Source organism: Phascolarctos cinereus, unplaced genomic scaffold (assembly GCF_003287225.1).
Source record: "Phascolarctos cinereus isolate Bilbo 61053 unplaced genomic scaffold, phaCin_HiC Scaffold_9;HRSCAF=440, whole genome shotgun sequence".
NCBI classification, from domain to species: domain Eukaryota; kingdom Metazoa; phylum Chordata; class Mammalia; order Diprotodontia; family Phascolarctidae; genus Phascolarctos; species Phascolarctos cinereus.
Window position 1 is genome coordinate 262,172,679 of NW_027556402.1, and position 16,639 is coordinate 262,189,317.

The 16,639-nt window shown below is 53.1% G+C and overlaps 1 protein-coding gene across 9 annotated transcripts in view; it reads left to right on the plus strand.

The window, feature by feature from the left end:
* The window catches only part of OSBPL5 (oxysterol binding protein like 5), a 153,243-nt gene that overhangs the window by 107,403 nt on the left and 29,201 nt on the right, over window positions 1-16,639 (plus strand). For 2 of the 9 annotated variants that reach the window (XM_078148187.1, XM_078148192.1), the window contains exons 1-8: window positions 2,181-2,271; window positions 4,816-4,972; window positions 5,998-6,083; window positions 8,019-8,102; window positions 8,765-8,866; window positions 10,508-10,711; window positions 11,611-11,695; window positions 15,557-15,728. In XM_078148187.1, coding sequence (XP_078004313.1) covers window positions 2,248-2,271; window positions 4,816-4,972; window positions 5,998-6,083; window positions 8,019-8,102; window positions 8,765-8,866; window positions 10,508-10,711; window positions 11,611-11,695; window positions 15,557-15,728 — 914 coding nt within the window. In that variant the 5' untranslated portion in view covers window positions 2,181-2,247. Of the gene's footprint in view, window positions 1-657; window positions 836-2,178; window positions 2,276-2,308; window positions 2,642-4,815; window positions 4,973-5,997; window positions 6,084-8,018; window positions 8,103-8,764; window positions 8,867-10,507; window positions 10,712-11,610; window positions 11,696-15,556; window positions 15,729-16,639 lie in introns of those variants that run through there. The other 7 variants (XM_078148186.1, XM_078148188.1, XM_020970782.2 and 4 more) reach the window with 6 other exon arrangements.

Genomic DNA, 16,639 nt, shown 5'->3' on the forward strand with positions numbered 1-16,639 from the left:
CACATCCTTGTTCCTTCAGGGCCACACACACACACACACACACACACACACACACACACACACACACACACACACACACATACACACACATATACACACACACACGCACCCCTTCACCAGGCTTCCTCCTGGCCTCTCTGATTTGTTCCTCCATTTCCCACCTTCTTTTCTTGCCTTGTCCGTGTCTGACCTCAGCCTCAGACTCCTTCGCTCTCCTCTCCTTCTGTCCTGTCCACCTCACACCCTCCTTGGCTGTCTCTGAGTTCACTCCCTTTGCCCCTTATCCCCCCTCAAACCCCATTCTCCCCCACGCCTCCCCATATCTGACTTCTCCGCTCTTATGGGCTTCCCCAGGGACAGCAAGCTTCCCTGAACTCATCCCTGGGGCACTTCCCTTGCCTCTTAGGACTGCAGGATAGCAGGGCTGGAAGGGCCCTGGGAGGCCGTAGTCTTGGTCCAACAGGAAAGTGAACACAGAGAGGGAAGGTGACCCGCCCAAGGTCCCACAGATTGTTACCCATACAACCAGAACTAGAACTCAGGTTACCTTACTTAGCCTCAGCCCCTCTGAACCACAAGCCCCAAGGGGGTAAACCCTGTCTCTGGGACTCTCCATTGTGACCTCAGATACCCTTTTCCCTTTGGATTGACCCAGAGTTGGAGAAAGAGAGATGAGACCTGGAAGAAATATGATCAAGGGGCCAGCAAAGGGGGCCAAAAGGGCCCAGCCCCCAACTTTGAAGAAGGCTGTCGGCCAAATGCTGCCTTGTCTGTGACCAGAGATGAGCCTGGGTTAGCCAGCTTCAGTCACTTCTGTATCCAAACTGGGCTGCAGGTATGCTTAGCTCTTACCATCATGGTCCCCTTCTTCCCTTCCTGGCCCCCTCCCTTCTTCCATACCTTTATCCTTCCTTCCATTCCTCTCTAAAGTATTTGAGGACCTTCTCCATGCAAGGCACTAGAGAAAGAGCCACACTTTGGTGGGATTGGAGACAGCTCATGGGGTTTAGATCTTCAGAAATCATCTTAGGGGCAGCAAGGTGGCCCAGTGGATAGAGCACGGGCCCTGGAGTCAGAAGGACCTGAGTTCAAATCTAGCCTCAGACACTTAACACTTACTAGCTGTGTGACCTTGGGCAAGTCACTTAACCCCGTTGCCTAGCCAATAAATAAATAAATAAATGAATGAATGAATGAATGAATGAATGAATAAATATATATATATATATATATAAATGGATATATAAATAAGTAAATAAATAAATAAGTGAATAAATAATAAATAATAAATAAATAAATGGGTGGCTGAATTAGTAAATAAATAAATAAATGGATAGATAGATAGATAGATAGATAAATAAATAAGAAGAAGAAATCATCTTAGTCAATTCCCTTGTTTCTAAGGAGGAAACATGCCCAAAGGGAGGAAACGACTTGTCTAGGTTCACACGTTAAAGAGCAGCTGAATCTGTGTTTGGACCCATGTCCTTTGACCCCACATCCGGGACTGGTCCTATTTGTCCCTCACAGGAGCCCCACCACTTCTTAAAACTGGGGTTTCAGTCAAACTACTGAAAGGAAGAGTGCACTCTCCATTATGTGTGGTGGAAATCCCCAATGCACTTTGATTTGGGAAGGTACTCAGTACTTACATTTGAAAATGCTCCACATTCAGGGAATTACATTTCCAACCTGATATTGCGGCTGTGGTGGGCCCCAGCTTAAAGCCAGGGAGCTGTCCAGCCTCCCCATCCTACCCCTGGGAGCAGACAGTATCACCCGTCAGACAGAGCCAGGGCAGCTGCCTCAGAGCAGGGCCTCTCTCTGCCCTGGCCTTCCTCCGTGAGAGAGAGGAGTGAATTCTAACCATACGCGGTTCAGGAGGGAGGCCTTCCACATAACGCCTTCCTTTCCCGGTAGCTGCTGGGCTGCAGTCCCAGGTAAGAGGAGAGAGGCATGACAGCCAGTGAGACCAGAGCGTCACAAAGCAGCTGCTAACAAAGGAGCTTGCCCAGCAATAGAGGGGATAATGTCACAAAGAGGTAGGAAGCCAGGTTGGCCTCCCAGAGCCTGGGTAGTGCCTGGGAGAAGGCAGAGCCACCCCCGCCTCCTCTTCCTCAGTGTTAAATGGGGAGCCAAGGAATCCTGGCTCAGCTCAGCAGAGAAGCCCTGCAGGGCAAGTGGACAGACCTGGGGGAGATTAAGCAAGCCTAGGCCCCAGACTCGGACCAGTTCCTGGTTCACCCCATGCACAGGGCCACCCTTCCACGTGTGCGTGAGTCCAGACCCCTCAGCCCTAAATGCGTGAGCCACACAAGCAATGAGGAAAGCCAGGCTCCAAACGCCAGGGAAGCTGAAGGGAGCCCAAAGGCCTGCTGGTCTCCCCCCCCCATGCCTGAACAAGAATCCCCCCATGTTCTGCCCATTCTGTGCTGTGGCCTGCCCAGGGCAGAGGAATTGTCACTGCCCTTCCTGGACAAGCACAGCCTAAGCTCCCATAGGTTTTTACGCCACCATGTTGCTGTTTTGGCTGCTCTGTTGCCCCGTTGTTGATTCTGTTGGACTGGACAGCCCCTGAAACCCCCACAGCTTTTTTTTATAAGAACTGTTGCCTCACTACTCCCATCCTGAACTGGCGGAGGTGACTTTTTTTCTTCTTTTATTTTTAGGCAATTGGGGTTAAGTGGCTTGCCCGGGGTTACACAGCTAGTAAGTGTCAAGTGTTTGGTCTGAGGACAGATTTGAACTCAGGTCCTCCTGACTTCAGGGCCGGTGCTCTATCCACTGTGCCACTTACCTCCTCGTGGAGCTGACTTTTTAAGCCCAAGTGTAGGATTTTATTTTTTTTCCTATTAAATTAAGCCTATTGGTCTCAGCCTTGGCCAAAGGTCCTTCCCCAGAGGGCCACAATTTGCTCATCTGTTAAATGGGAATAACAATAAAATGAAAGAATTCATGTGAGGGCACTTTGGAAAAGATGGTGCAAAGTGCAGGTGTGGTGCGTAGAATGTCAAAGCCAGAAGGGGCTTCTGAAATACTCCTATCCAAACCTCTCCTTTTATAGATGGGGAAACTAAGGCCTGGTGAGAGGATGTTATAGCCCAGTGGTTACAGAACTAGGTCCAGCCTAGAGTGAGGTCTCCTGGCTTCTCATGCCCCACAGGGTTCTCCCCACCACAGCCCCAGGGAGAAGCTCACATCACGGGCTGAGTGGTTAGCGCCATCATCCCAAAGACAGCGTAGAGTACTGAGTGTTCCTGCCTTGGCAGATTGAAAGATCTTTTGGGATGAGGGGGTTTTCTCTGGTTCCAGCCCTCACGCCTCAGAGCCTCGTGGGGCCCACATGATAAACAAGGCACTGTATCAAATGTCTGCTTGCCCTTCAAGGCCCAGAGGTAAAGCCGGCCAGGGGTTGGCCAGGATTATCTGCTCAGCCCAGCTCAGGCCCTTGGCTCCTGCTGTCATAATGAAGAGGCAGATCTGGTCAGAGCCCTCCCTCAGTCTCTTTACCCATCCTTCCATCTTCTTTCACTCCAGTCCCCTGTCCCTCCAGCAGCTCAAGGGCAGGGACTTTGCCTTATTTATATTGGCTTGTCCTCTATGGTAGAACATACCGCATTGCACATAGTAGGGATTTAATACATTAGTCAATATGGATGCATCAGCCAGTTCAGACTGACTGAGCAGGAGGGGTCACCGAGGCAGGGATGCCTGGATTCAGCTGGGGATGGTAGGGAATGGGAAGGAGGAAGTGAATGGGAGATCCAATGCCTGGCATATAGTAGGCACTTAATAAATGTTTATTGATTGATTATTGATTGTGATACATCTTAGGACCAGAATCTGTGGGACTCAGGGATGTGGGGCATGAAGGAAAGAGAAGCCTGAGGGGAGAGGGCAGGGAAGGGGGGCCTGGGTGACAAGGAAAGGCAGGAGAAGCGCCAAGCTGAGACAGGAGGGTGAGCAGTCACCTTTGGGGCATGTGGAGCTAGAGGGCCTCTGAGACGGCCATGAGCAGCGAGGCCCACTCTTGCCTCCACGTATCGATTCTCTGCGTCTTCTCCCAAAAGGCAGCTCAAGTATGTCCAGCCTTTTCAGCACTTTGGTAGAGGCAGGGACCGTGAAATCAGGCCAACGTGCAGTTCGAGGCTGGCTGGGCCAGGTCCCAGAGCTCATCTTCTCTGCGCACGCATCTGGCCGGAGAGGGCTATTCTCTGGTTTAGATCTTCTCTTGTAATCTCTCTCTCTTTCTCTGGTTTATATCACATATGTAATCTTATGTCTTCCAGTTTATATCTTAGCCTGGTGTTTTGGGGCCCCACAGTGGCCATGAGGCTGACTTGCTCTCTGCAATAGAGCATCCTGCCATGGTCAAGGACGTAGGCTGTTCTGAGTTTATGATGTGGCTATCTATGCGCCGATTTGGGGAATCCTAAAAATACAACAGAGACCCATAGAATTCAAGGCTCCTGTAGCAAATCAGAGATTGCTTGGATCCGAAAGGCATCTTCAAGTCTTCCAGGGCCTCCGAGGTGGCCGTCGGGAACCCAAACCCTAGCTCTCCAGACCTAGAGATGGAGAAGGGATGGGAGGCTGGGTTGGTTGCGCTCCAAGCTGGAAGGAGCTTTTTGGAGCCTTGCCCCTAAGAGCAGCTTGAAGCCTTGTCCCTTCTCTTTCTCCCACCATGGGGAGCCCAAGTTCTTTCTGGCCATGTGAGGGTTCTGGAGGCTTGGATTCAGGAAGCACAGAAATGTCTTGACTTCTTCTGCTTTGTCCTTACTCGGTATGAACTGCTGCGTTGTTGCTTCCTTCCAGAGAACCCCCACCGCTCACACCATGAAGGAAGAGAACTTCCTACGGCGCAGGTTTTCCCTCTGTCCACCTTCCTCCACTCCTCAGAAAATTGACCCTCGGAAACTGACCAGGAACCTGTTCTTCAGTGGAGACCATGAGATCTACCCTCTCAGCCCAGGTCAGTCCTAGCTGGGAAGGCAAGCACAGCATCATCCCTGGGGAGAACAGGAAGATGCAGGCACATGACCAGCCAGGAGAGGGGGGACGCCCTTCCACAGCTCCTGAGAGGAAGCCCCCATGAGAGGCAGAGCCCCAGGATGAAGGGCCAGAGACCTCCAGTTCTGATGTCAGTCCACGCACATCCATGGACAAAGGCGTGGAGGTTCCCAAACCTTAAAGGGATGGAGGTGTTGCCCACCATCACGTCTTCCCCCCTCATTTTACTGATTAGGGGACCTGAGACACAGATAGGTGGAAGTGATTTGCCCAAGGTCACACAGTTTATATCTTATCTGAATTGGAATTCAAACTTAGGCCTTCCTAATTCTGTGAAGCCCCAGCCACTGAGGCAGTTTCCTTCCTTTGTCATCCCCTCCACATGTTCACATATGTGCACATGTGTTCTCATGCACACACACACGTGTGCACACACACACACACACACATACCTCCTCTCTGCCTTTAAATGATGCACTGAGTCAGACCAAGTTGTAAATGAGTAAATGAAAGCCAAGAGTAATGCCCTGCTGCCTATGTCCTCCATCGCTGATGCCCAAGAGCAACACTGTGGGTCAGCAGAGAAGATCCTGGGTGCAGAGTCAGGAGGACTTGGATTCAAATCCTGCCTCCCATACTTCATAGCTGTGGGCAGATTCCCAACCTCCTGGAGCCTCAGTTTACTGCTCTTACATAGGGCTAACAAAGCTGGCTCTTGGAACATAGATGATGGACAGCAGCAGCAATGACAGGATGGGAATCCAAGGGGCTCAAGGCCAGAGGCAATGCCCAGAGGGTAGCCCTGGGTTCTAGTCCTGCTCTACCCCAGTGCCCAAGCCTGCCTCCGAACAGTGCCCCCCCCTTGGGCAGTATGGGTGCCTGCCTGGCAGAAGGGGAGGGAGGGGGAAGGTCTGCCAGGGAGGTGCAGTGGGGGCAGACCTCCTCTCTCGGAGGCACTGGCTCCATCACTTACTCCTGCTGTTTCAGGCAAAGACATGGAAGGCAGCAACGGCGTGTCCCTGTTGAAGGATGAAGTGCCTCAGACCCCAGTGTCCATGACCAGAGCCCTGCAGGTAAGCCACCTGCTCTGCAGAGACATCTCTGTGGCCACAGCTCACCCAAGACCGGCCGATGTGGGCAGAAGGAGCAGTGGACGAGGGTGGGGGATCACAGGGGAGGCCATAGGCCCCAGGCCCTGGAGGCTGGTCAGAAAGGCCCAAGCCCCAGCCCCACCAGGACACAGGGATGGCCGGGAGGTTGCCTTTTTTCTTTTCCTTGGAATAGCTGGACTCAGCCCTGGATGGGCCCAGGGCTGGCCTGGCTTAATAAGGGCAAGGCTTCAGGGAAGGGGAGACAGAACCTTCAGACTTTCTTGGTCTGGAGAGAATGACAGGCAGCCGGGGGGGGGGGCCGGGGGCAGAACTGGGATGAGCTTGTGCCCCCCCCCACCTAACTGGACTCCTCCCCCACGCCCACAGGGGTGAGGTAGGGGGTAGAACAGGTGCCTGACCTGGGAGCTGAGACGCCTGGATTCTGGCCCTCCCCTTTTCACAGCTTTCCCAGGTAGTCTTAGCAAGTCAGGGGACGATGCTCCTGGCCTTGCCTGGCTCACAGGGCTGCCATGAGGTGCCTCTGAGCTCTGGTGCTGTGAAGGATCTTGGGAACTTCCCTCCCCTGGGCCCCAGGTCTCTGATGCACCTGACAACTCATACAGAGAATCCTGAGGCGCTGGAACCCAGCATTTCAACATAGCTTGTGAATCGCCTTCTTCTGAGTCAGCACTGACTATAGCTCCTTAGCAACTGTCTTTAGGTGAGGCAGGGGACAACACACAGAATATCAGAGCTGGGAGGGCCCTTGGGAAAAACTATAGCCTATAGAATGTCAGAGCAGAGAGAACCTGCCTTTAGAGCCTAGAACATGGACTGTCTAATCTGGAAGGGAACTTAGAACATGGAATGTCAGGGGTGGGAGACCTGCATCTTCTCCTTCTCCCTATCCCTAACCACCTGAGCCGTGATTCTCTGACACACGGCCTGCCCCAGTTGGGCTGAGCCTCAGGAACCTGGCATCGAGCTATTCATGATTTTCAGCATCTGTTTGCTCGTCTCCAGCCTCCTCCAGTGCAGGGAGCTTCAGCCCACAGCCTGGCACTGGGTCATCCCTGGCGCTGCTTTTGTCTCTGTTTCATGAGTGTGTCGTGTTTGCCAGCTAGCTGAGAGCTCCCAGGTGTCTTCGGGTATGGTTCCTCCCTCTTCCCTCCTCCTTCCCCCACAGCACCTGGCCCAAGGACCAGTGGGTGATGAACAAGTATCCCTAGATGAAGCTGCTCTGTGGGGTGGGGGGAAACCCTGATTCCTGGGTTGAATACTCCATGGATGGGACACAAGGAGGGCTCTGTTGCAGAGACTGATTGGCACAGAGCTGCATGATGTAGCAGAAGACAGTGGGGGCGGGGAGGGGCACGAGACATGCTGCCTGCTCCATAGAATCCTTTGCTATAAAAGTCTAAGCACGAACTTGCTAATGGTGAAGTAGCAGGGACTGTGCCACTATGTGTAGTGAGCTCCCCACCACGGGAGTACTCAAGCAGAGGCTGAATAATCAGGCGTCCTCTAAAGGAAATTCTTCCCCTGGGTAAGCAGATGGTCCCTTCTAGCCCTGAGGTGCTGTGATTCTTGAGGCACTTTCTGTCCAGGGAATGTTGAATCCCATGGGAGGACAAGCCCTGAGTCAAACATGAGAACACGTATTCTGTGCCCTGTTCCCGCCCTCTGACAAATGCTCACCACAGCCAAGAAGCGGTGATGGAGCCAGGACCAAAGGCCCCATCGGCAGCTGTGGGGATAAGGATAGCCCATGGGACCAAGCGTGTCCCCACACATCCCCCGGCAGAGGCTGCCCGGGAACCCCAGACCCACGACAAAGCCCGGCATGCCCTCAGGCCCACAGAGGTGGTGGCCATCTCCCCCATCTGACCTCTCTCTGTGTCTCCCCTTTTTACACAGAATAACGACTACAGGCTTTGCAACGGACCTGACCGAGAGTCCTTGTCGCCCACGGCCAAAGTCACCAAGAAAGAGACTCTCAAGGTGAGGGAGGCCTTGAGGTTTTGTGGGGGGAGAGCGAGGGCCCCCAGGGGTGCTCCCCATCCCCTCCTCTGATGCCAGCCCTAAGGGAGGGGGAGGGGAGACCGGGAGCACTCAGGGCAGCAGCGGACCCTCAAGCAGTCTGCTGCCTGCCCCTCCCTGGTGCCCCTCCTCCTCACCTGCCTCCTCCTTCCTCCTTCTCTTCCTCCTCCTCCTTCTCTTCTTCTTCCCTTTCCTCCTTCTCTTCCTCTTCCTCCTTCTCTTCCTCTTCCTCCTCCTCCTCTTCCTCCTTCTCTTCCTCCTCCCTTTCCTCCTCCTCCTCCTCTTATTTCCTCTCTTCCTCTTCCTCCTCCTCTTCTTCCTCTTCCTCCTCCCTTTCCTCCTTCTCTTCCTCTTCTTCTCTTCCTCTTCCTCCTCCTCTTCTTCCTCCCTTTCCTCCTTCTCTTTCTCTTCCTCCTCCTCTTCTTCCTCCCTTTCCTCCTCCTCTTCCTCTTCCTCCTCCTTCTCTTCCTCTTCCTCCTCCTTCTCTTCCTCCCTCTCCTCCTCTTCCTCTTCCTCCTCCCTCTCCTCCTCTTTCTCTTCCTCCTCCTCCTTCTCCTCCCCTGCCTCCTCCTCTTCCCTCCAAACTCTAACATGACTAACCCTGAGCCTCCTCCCCAAATCAGGTCCAAAAGAGGAATTACCGACAGGAGAAGAAGCGCGCCACACAGCAACTGTTCAGTGCCCTGAAGGACCCCAGTGTGGTCATCATGGCTGACTGGCTGAAGGTACAGGATTCCAGACATCAGCCGCAGGGTGTTAGGGCCAAGAGCCGGAAGTCCCTTCAAGGTCCTATCTCCACCAAGCCCTCATTTTATAGAGGAAAAAATTGAGATGGTCACTGCCCTCTATCAGGAGAGATGGGAATGTGTACATGTGTATGTACGTGTGCGTGTGTGTGTGTGTGTGTGTGTGTGTGTGTGTGTGAATAACATGCATTGCTCTAGAGACAAGCTAAATCTAAAGACATCCTTGCAGGGAGGTGCTGGCACCTGAGGGGGTCAGAAAGGGCCTCACTCAGGGGGCCCGTGGACCATGTGTACCCATAGCTTTGGAGGAAGTGAGCGGTTCCAGGAGGCAGAGGGGAGGGAGGAGCAGGCCGGGCATCACCGGAGCCTGCAGCTCAGCCCAGAGATGAGAGATGGACAATCATGTATGAGGAATAGCCAGGAGGCCAGGCTGGTGTCCTACTGCAGAGAGTGAAGGGGAGATGAGTCAGGGAGGCCCCAGGGAGGCCCTCGAGGCTGCCCCTCCCTGCTCTGCATCGCAGCCCCAGGGACACCCAGGCCACCGGCTCCTCTTCCCCCATGGTCACTGTGGTGGTCAGATGGAGGCTAGTCCAAGGCCAGGACACCACCCAGGGCCCCAGCCTCAGAGGATGAGGCAGGTGAGTTCTTCTAACAGGCTGGAGCATTGGAACCTTCCAGGGACAGCCCCCAGGCCAGGCTGCCTCATCCCACTGGGACCAGGAAATCCAGCCAGATGCTGGGTGCCTCTAGATGGTCATTCGAAACAGGATGGGGCGCTGTCTGCTCTGGGAAGGGGGAGAGAAGGGGGTGGCATTCGGGGAGGGGAACGAAACCCACCTGAAATGGGGTATGCTGCCAGAGTTGGGGGGATAATGGGGATGGGGACCACCCTCCAGCCTGCCAGGACGTCAGATGACAATCCAAATAACTGGGCATTCTGCCTGGCGTGCAATGTGCGTTAGAAAAGAACCAGGCTCAACCCTGTAGCCAACCCAAGACAAAGGCTGTTCCCGGCTGAAGGCAGCAGGGAAGGCTTCCTGGAGGCGGCATCAGAGCTGTACTGTAATGCGGGAGTAAGCATTAACAAGAGGAAGGGGAAAGAGGAGGGCAGTTCTAGGCACAAGGGGCACCAGGAGTTTTGGCTGCATCTGGGGGATTGGGAAGAGACACCCCATTTGGTGGCGGCATGGGCTATCTAGAGGCAGGTAACCATCAGTAAGGCCGGGATGGCACCAGGCTGTGGAGGGCTCTGCGGGCAGGCAGGAGATCAGAACTCTCCTTGGGAGGTGACAGAGAACCCCCAGAGACACGAACTGGCCTGTGTATAAAAAAAGCTCATCCATACATCTCGCAATCATTCATTAAGCACCTGCTGTGTGCTGGGCCTAGAAAGATGAGCTAGGCCCTGCCCTCAAAGTTCCCATTCCGCTGGAAGGGACACAGCAGGGCTCAAGAAATTCCGTGCCAGGGCAGGGAAGAGTGTCAGGAAAGGTTCTGGTGAGACGACTCGAGAGAAGGCGGAGGGAGGGCCCAGCTCTGAGCCTCAGCCTCCTCAGCTGTGAAATGGGGATGATGACAGGCGCTGTGGCTCCAACCCTCTTCCTTCTTCCCGTGGCTCAGATCCGGGGCACCCTCAAGAGCTGGACCAAACTCTGGTGCATCCTGAAGCCAGGCGTGCTGCTGGTCTACAAGACACCCAAGGTGGGCCAGTGGGTGGGCACCATCCTGCTGCACTCCTGCGAGCTTATCGAGAGGCCCTCCAAGAAGGATGGCTTCTGCTTTAAGCTGTTTCACCCCCTGGACCAGTCCATCTGGGCCGTGAAGGTAAGGTCCTGAGGGAGACCTGGAGAGGGGCAAAGCCCTGAAGGTAGCTTCCAAAGAGGCCAAGCAGGGGGCAGTGAGGTGATGCAGTGGGGGAGGGGGCAGCGAGGTGGCCCAGTGGATACAGCTCCTGCCTTGGAGTCAGAAGGACCTGAGTTCAAATGCAGCCTCAGACACTTGACGCTTACTAGCTGTGTGACCCTGGGCAAGTCACTTAACCCCATTGCCTAGCTCAGAGAGGCCAAGCTGAGCTGCCTCTGGCAGGGCAGGCCAGAAGGGAAAGAGGTGGCCAGGGTCTTTGAATCCAGGCCGGATCCCTGGGCATTTGCAAAGTCACTCCACCCCATACAACTAGCCGAAGGACCTGAAGGGCTCACCTGGTCCAGCCCCCTGCCCTGGGGCAGCGAATCGGCTCTTAAGGTCTGGCCAGAGGACAGAGAGCAAAATAATATACAGAAGGGGAGGGAAGAGGGCACTGGGAGGAGTGGGATAGCCCTAGAATTAGCCAAGAGACCAGGTCACTGGATGGTCAGGTCCCCTTCTTTCTGTGGACCTCAGTTTCTTCATCTGTACAATGGAAGGAATGACCCCAGCCAGCCCTCCAGGGTCTTCCTAAGACTCCAAGGAGAGAATGGCTTTGAAGGCCTGTGGGAATGGAATGCACCCCCAGCTGCCCAGGGGTGACTGCCGAGGCTTTTCCTGAGGACGTGGGTACCAGACACCCCCAGCAGCCTGCCTCACTGATATTTCCCTGCGGGCAAGAGGCTTGGGAGGCATGGACACCTCTATGCCCTCTCCCTCCCACAAGGCTGAGGGCTCCATCTGATCCTCAGAGGATGGGGGGGGTGTCACCCTAGGCCCCTCAGCTCCTTCACCGTCTGCTTGTGTGTCTGCTCCCCCAGGGTCCGAAAGGGGAGAATGTGGGCTCCATCACCCAGCCCCTCCCCAGCAGCTACCTGATCTTCAGAGCGCCCTCTGAGTCTGACGGTAAGCATTCTACCCCACCCACACCCAGCTTCCCTCCTGGTCTGGGACCAAATGCTGTCAGCCATAAAGGGTCTGCGGAGTCAGAAGGGTGCCAGCTTGTACCAGAGCAAGAATCCCTCTGTGCGCCAGCCAGGGAGAGCCCCTCCAGCCTCAGCTGGAACACCCTCAGGCTTCCCCTCTGGGACACTCGGCCCGTGGACCACCCAGCAGCCCATCATGCTTGGTGACAGTGCTCTCCCTGACTCAAGCCTCACTCTGCTTCCCCGCAACCATGAGCATTTGTTAAGCGCCTTCTGTAAACCAGACTGAACACTCCCAGCTCCTTCAACTCTGTAGATGGACAAGACCCTGGACATGATCCAATTCAACCTTATCATTTTGCAGAAAGGGAAACTGAGGCCTAGAGGAGGGCCGCAAGGGTGGCAAGGAGCAGAGGTGATTGATTCAGAGATCTCTCACTCACTCTCTCTCCAGAACACAAAGTCAATCAGTCAGTCAACAAGCATTAATTAAATGCCTTCTCAGTCCCAGGCCCTGTGCCATGCCAATACAAAAGGCACTCTCTGCCCTCCCAAGGCTTGCATTCCATCAGCCTTGTGCATGTTGAGCACAGCAGAGAGAGGGTCTGCGTTCCCTGGGCTGCCAACTGGACCTTTCAGTCAGTCAGTCAGTCAACAAACATCTACTAAACAGCTTCTCTCTACAAAGACTGGAGACTGGAGACCCAGAACCCCAGGTCATTTTCTAGGTAGGAGGTAAGAACATGAGGCATGTCAGCATGCCCCCCCCCAGGACCTGGATCTCCCAGGAGCCATGACCCGGGTGGTTATCCTCCAAGGCAGCACCCTTGCCGGTCACAGACGTGCCCAAATACCCTGAGCTCTCCTTGGGGCAGACGCCCTATGGCTCTGCCCTCTACAGGGACTTCTTTCTCAGCCTGGCCCCTGCTCCCCGAGCTCTGAGTCAGCCGCTCTCTGAGGAAAGCAGTGTGACCTGGAGAAGAGAGCTGAGGGCATCTCCCCAGACCAGGCTTCTTATGCTGACTCCGCATCTATTCACAGGGTAGTCTCGGGGCCTTTTCTTTGCCCCTCAGTTTCCTCCCCTGTAATATGACAGAGTGGGATAAGATGGCCTCCAAGGCCCCTCTCGGGTGCCCCCCTCCCATTTGTAAGACCCTGTGGTTTGGGGCCCAAGCCCCCAACCTCCATCGTTCTGCCTGGGTTTGGCCCAAGCCCCAAAGCAAATAGCTTTGCACTGGAGGGCCTCACTTTCAATCCTTGCCCTGCAGCGCCCTCCTATGGCCGTCTGCGAAAGAGCGCGACCATAAGGGAAAAGTGCAGGTGTTAAGGTGAAGAGATCAATGACCCTCCCATCAAGCCGTCCCAGGACCGAGGAGACCGATTTCATCCCGTGCCAGGAAGGCTCTCCCTCCTCTGTTCCCCTAGTGACCTCCCTGGCTCCCATAAGTCTCCTAAAATCTCACCTGCTACAGGAGGTTCTTCCCAACCCCTCTTAATTCCAGCACCTTCCCAATAATCATTTCCTATTTTTCTTCTCTATAGCTTACTTTGTATATATTTGTTTTCCTGTTGTCTCCCCAGTTTGACGGTGAGCTCCTTGAGGGCAGGGCCTGTCTTTTGCCTCTTTTTGCATCCCCAGCACGGTGCCTGGCACACAGTAGGTGCTTAATAAATGTTGATTGATGGATTGAAAAGCTAGTTCTTTTCCCTTTTGGAAAGCTGGCCTGAGTTGAATTGAGATTGGTGCCTTTTCTGGCTCCATGGTAGAGAAAACCATCACAGAAAATTCCCCCAAGCTCTTGGAGTGATGCAGCAACATCAACAGCCTTGTCCTTCCGAGCCTCCCTTAGTCCAGCAGCCAACCACCAAACTCACTCTCCACAAAAACAAGACCCTGCTTTGGGTTCCCAGGAAAGTACGTCCAGCAGGGACATTGTGTGTGGCGGGGGAAGGCAGAGGGCATTGAGGGGCACACTATAAACAGGAGAACCCACAGAGAGAATGCCCTGGCTGCTTCTGAGTCTGGCATTCCAGGATCCCCCTTTATGAGAATTAGAAGGAACTTTAGAAAGCCCCTAATCCAATGGACCCATCGTTGGATGAAGGAGAAAACTGAAGCTGAGAGAAGGGAAGAAACAAATGATACGATCTTGGAGCTGGCCATTGGACAAAGGACTGATTACCCCTGTTAACTGCATGACCCTGGGCAAGTCATTTAACCACTGTCTGCCTCAGTTTCCTCAGCTGTAAAATGAGGATAACACCACACCTGCTTCTCAGGGCTGTTGTGAGGATCAAAAGAAATAACATTTATAAAGTGCTTAGGACAGTACCTGGCACACAGTAGGTGCTTAAGAAATGCTTGTTTCAAATGACTAATATGGAAATGTTTACATGATTGCACATGTATAACCTATATCTGAGTGTTTACGTCTTAGGGAAGGGGAAGGGAGGGATAGAATCTGGTACTCAAAACTTCAAATAAAAAAAAAATTAAAAATTGTCGTAATGTGCAATTGGGGGGGATTATACATATTATATATACATACATACACCCATGTGTGTATATATACATATCCATATGTGTGTATGTGTGTATATGTGTGTATGTGTGTATATGTATGTATGTATGTATGTATGTATGTATGTATGTATGTGCTTGTTCCTTTCCTTCCTGTGAGGAAAATACTTTATTTTTGTTTAGTTCATGATTGAAAAAACATCCATCAGCCACTTCCTGTGTCCAGACACTATGCTGAGAGCTAGGCATACAGATATAAATTAAGATGTTCCCTGGCCTCAAAGAGCTTACACTTTTTTCTTAAATAAAATCTTAAGGCTATCTTCTGTTCTTGCATCGCCTACATTTCCTAATGCATCCCTTCTCCTTCCCCTCCCATCGGAAAGGCTAACCTTGTCTGCAGGGTTTCTGGTCCCCCTCATCCACAAGGAATTTCACAGCTGCTGCTCCCTGTGGAGCTGTTCTGTTTGGTTACATTGTTGCAATTGTTTCAGACATTGTTTTTCCAGTGCTGCTCCCTTCTCTCTGCATCAGTCCATAGAAGTCTTCCCAGGCTTCTCTGTAGTCACATTCATTGTTTCCTACAGCACAGTCATGCAAGCTCCTTGAGAGCAGAGATTGCCTCCTTTTGTGTCCCCAGAGCTAGGCACATAGTTGGTGCTTAATAAATGTCATTCCACTCATGCACTGTGACTTCTTCAACCATTTCCCGGTCATTGAGCACCAACTCAGCTCCCAGGGGTCCTTCAAACCACAAAAAGGGTGGCTGTCAATATTTTGGTGTCTGCAGACCCTTTGTCTTTGACATTGACCTCTTTGGGGTATGTACCTAGCAGTGGCATCCCCGGGTCAGTGAGATCACTTTAATTTTTTTAAGAGAATGATCTTAATCATTTTCTCCACATAATTCCAAATTGTTTTCTTCAGTGGTTAGACCCATCACAGCTCCGCCAACAATGAATCAGCAGCCCTGTCTTTCCACACTGACTCCCTCCAGCATCGACTCTTCCCATTTGGGGTCATCTTTGCCAATGCACTAGGTTGTTTCCCTTTGGATTGTTCTCATGATGAGTTTTCCATATAGTTGCTAATCGTTTAAATTTTTTGAGGCCTGCTTGTTCATATTTTTGACCACTGGGGAGCATAACCCTAACCCTAACCCTAGATGTGCTCCCCATCTTAAATATTCAGTTAATTGCCTGTATATCTTGGATATGAGACCCTCCTCGGGATATTTGACACAAAGATTTAGGAAAACATTGTATTAGCCTTCCAGCAGGGTAGAAACATGAAGCATCCTTGTTGTTTCTCCCCGCACAGGCCGCTGCTGGCTGGACGCCCTGGAGTTGGCTCTGCGCTGCTCCAGCCTCTTCCAGCTCAGTGCCTCCAAACAGGGGAAGGACGGAGAGCTGACCTGCCAGCTGGACTCCTCCCAGATGCCTCTGGATGGGCTGCTGCATGGTGGGACCATCTCAGACCAGGATCTCTTTCAGTAAGCCATGAGCCAGGCAGGGCAAGGGAGGACCAAGGCTGGGCTGGACTTGAGACCCATGTGTGGAGGGGGGGAGAGGCCATTGACCACACAATCCTCTCCCTCCCTTCTCTGAGTGCCTTTGTGCCTCACTTTGCACAAGCACTGCCCCTCTGAATGGTGTGTGAGAATCAAATCCTCTAGTGTAAATGCACAGGGGGCTAGGGGGCTTACATCATCCTTGTGAGTCTGTATTGTGGGTTCCTGTGTCCAGAGTGGGTTTGTGTCAAACGTGACTGTGATTTAGCAGCAGCCACTTGTCTTGCCCAAGAATACCCAGCCTTCCCCTCCTGTGCTGATCACTATACTCTCCAACTCCCTGCACATGAGACACCATCCACTGAGAATCCTGCTTTGAAGGATGTGAGAAACTCAGTCGTGGGCCTCAGAGAGCCCAGTCTGGTAGTAGAGATCATCTCAGAGAAGCAATCCAGAGCTCCCTGGGTCTGACCCTTGCTAGCTGTGTGACCCCGACCAAATCGCTTCCCCCCTCTGAACCTCAGTGGAGCACAGAAGATCGCGGCACCATAGAGAGAGGCCTGCAAAGGCTATGAGAAGCCATGGAGTCTGACCTCATTTTACACGGGGACAAACTGAGGCTGACTTTGTTCACCGAGGCCTGGGTCCCCCAGCTGGTATCTGAGGCAGGATCTGAACACAGCGCACTCTCTGCTGCTCCACCAGAATGGCTGGGCGGAGTTTGGGGGTGGAATTCTCTCTCTTTCTGGTGTGTTTCTCCTTCCTCCATCCCTCCAAAGGCTGAACTCGGCCCCCATGCTCAGGTTGGGTCTGCAACGGCTGTTTAAAGGGTTAAGCCTGATCACCTCCTCTGCTTTGTTCTCCCCAAGTCCGGAGGGAAAAGACTTTCTGAC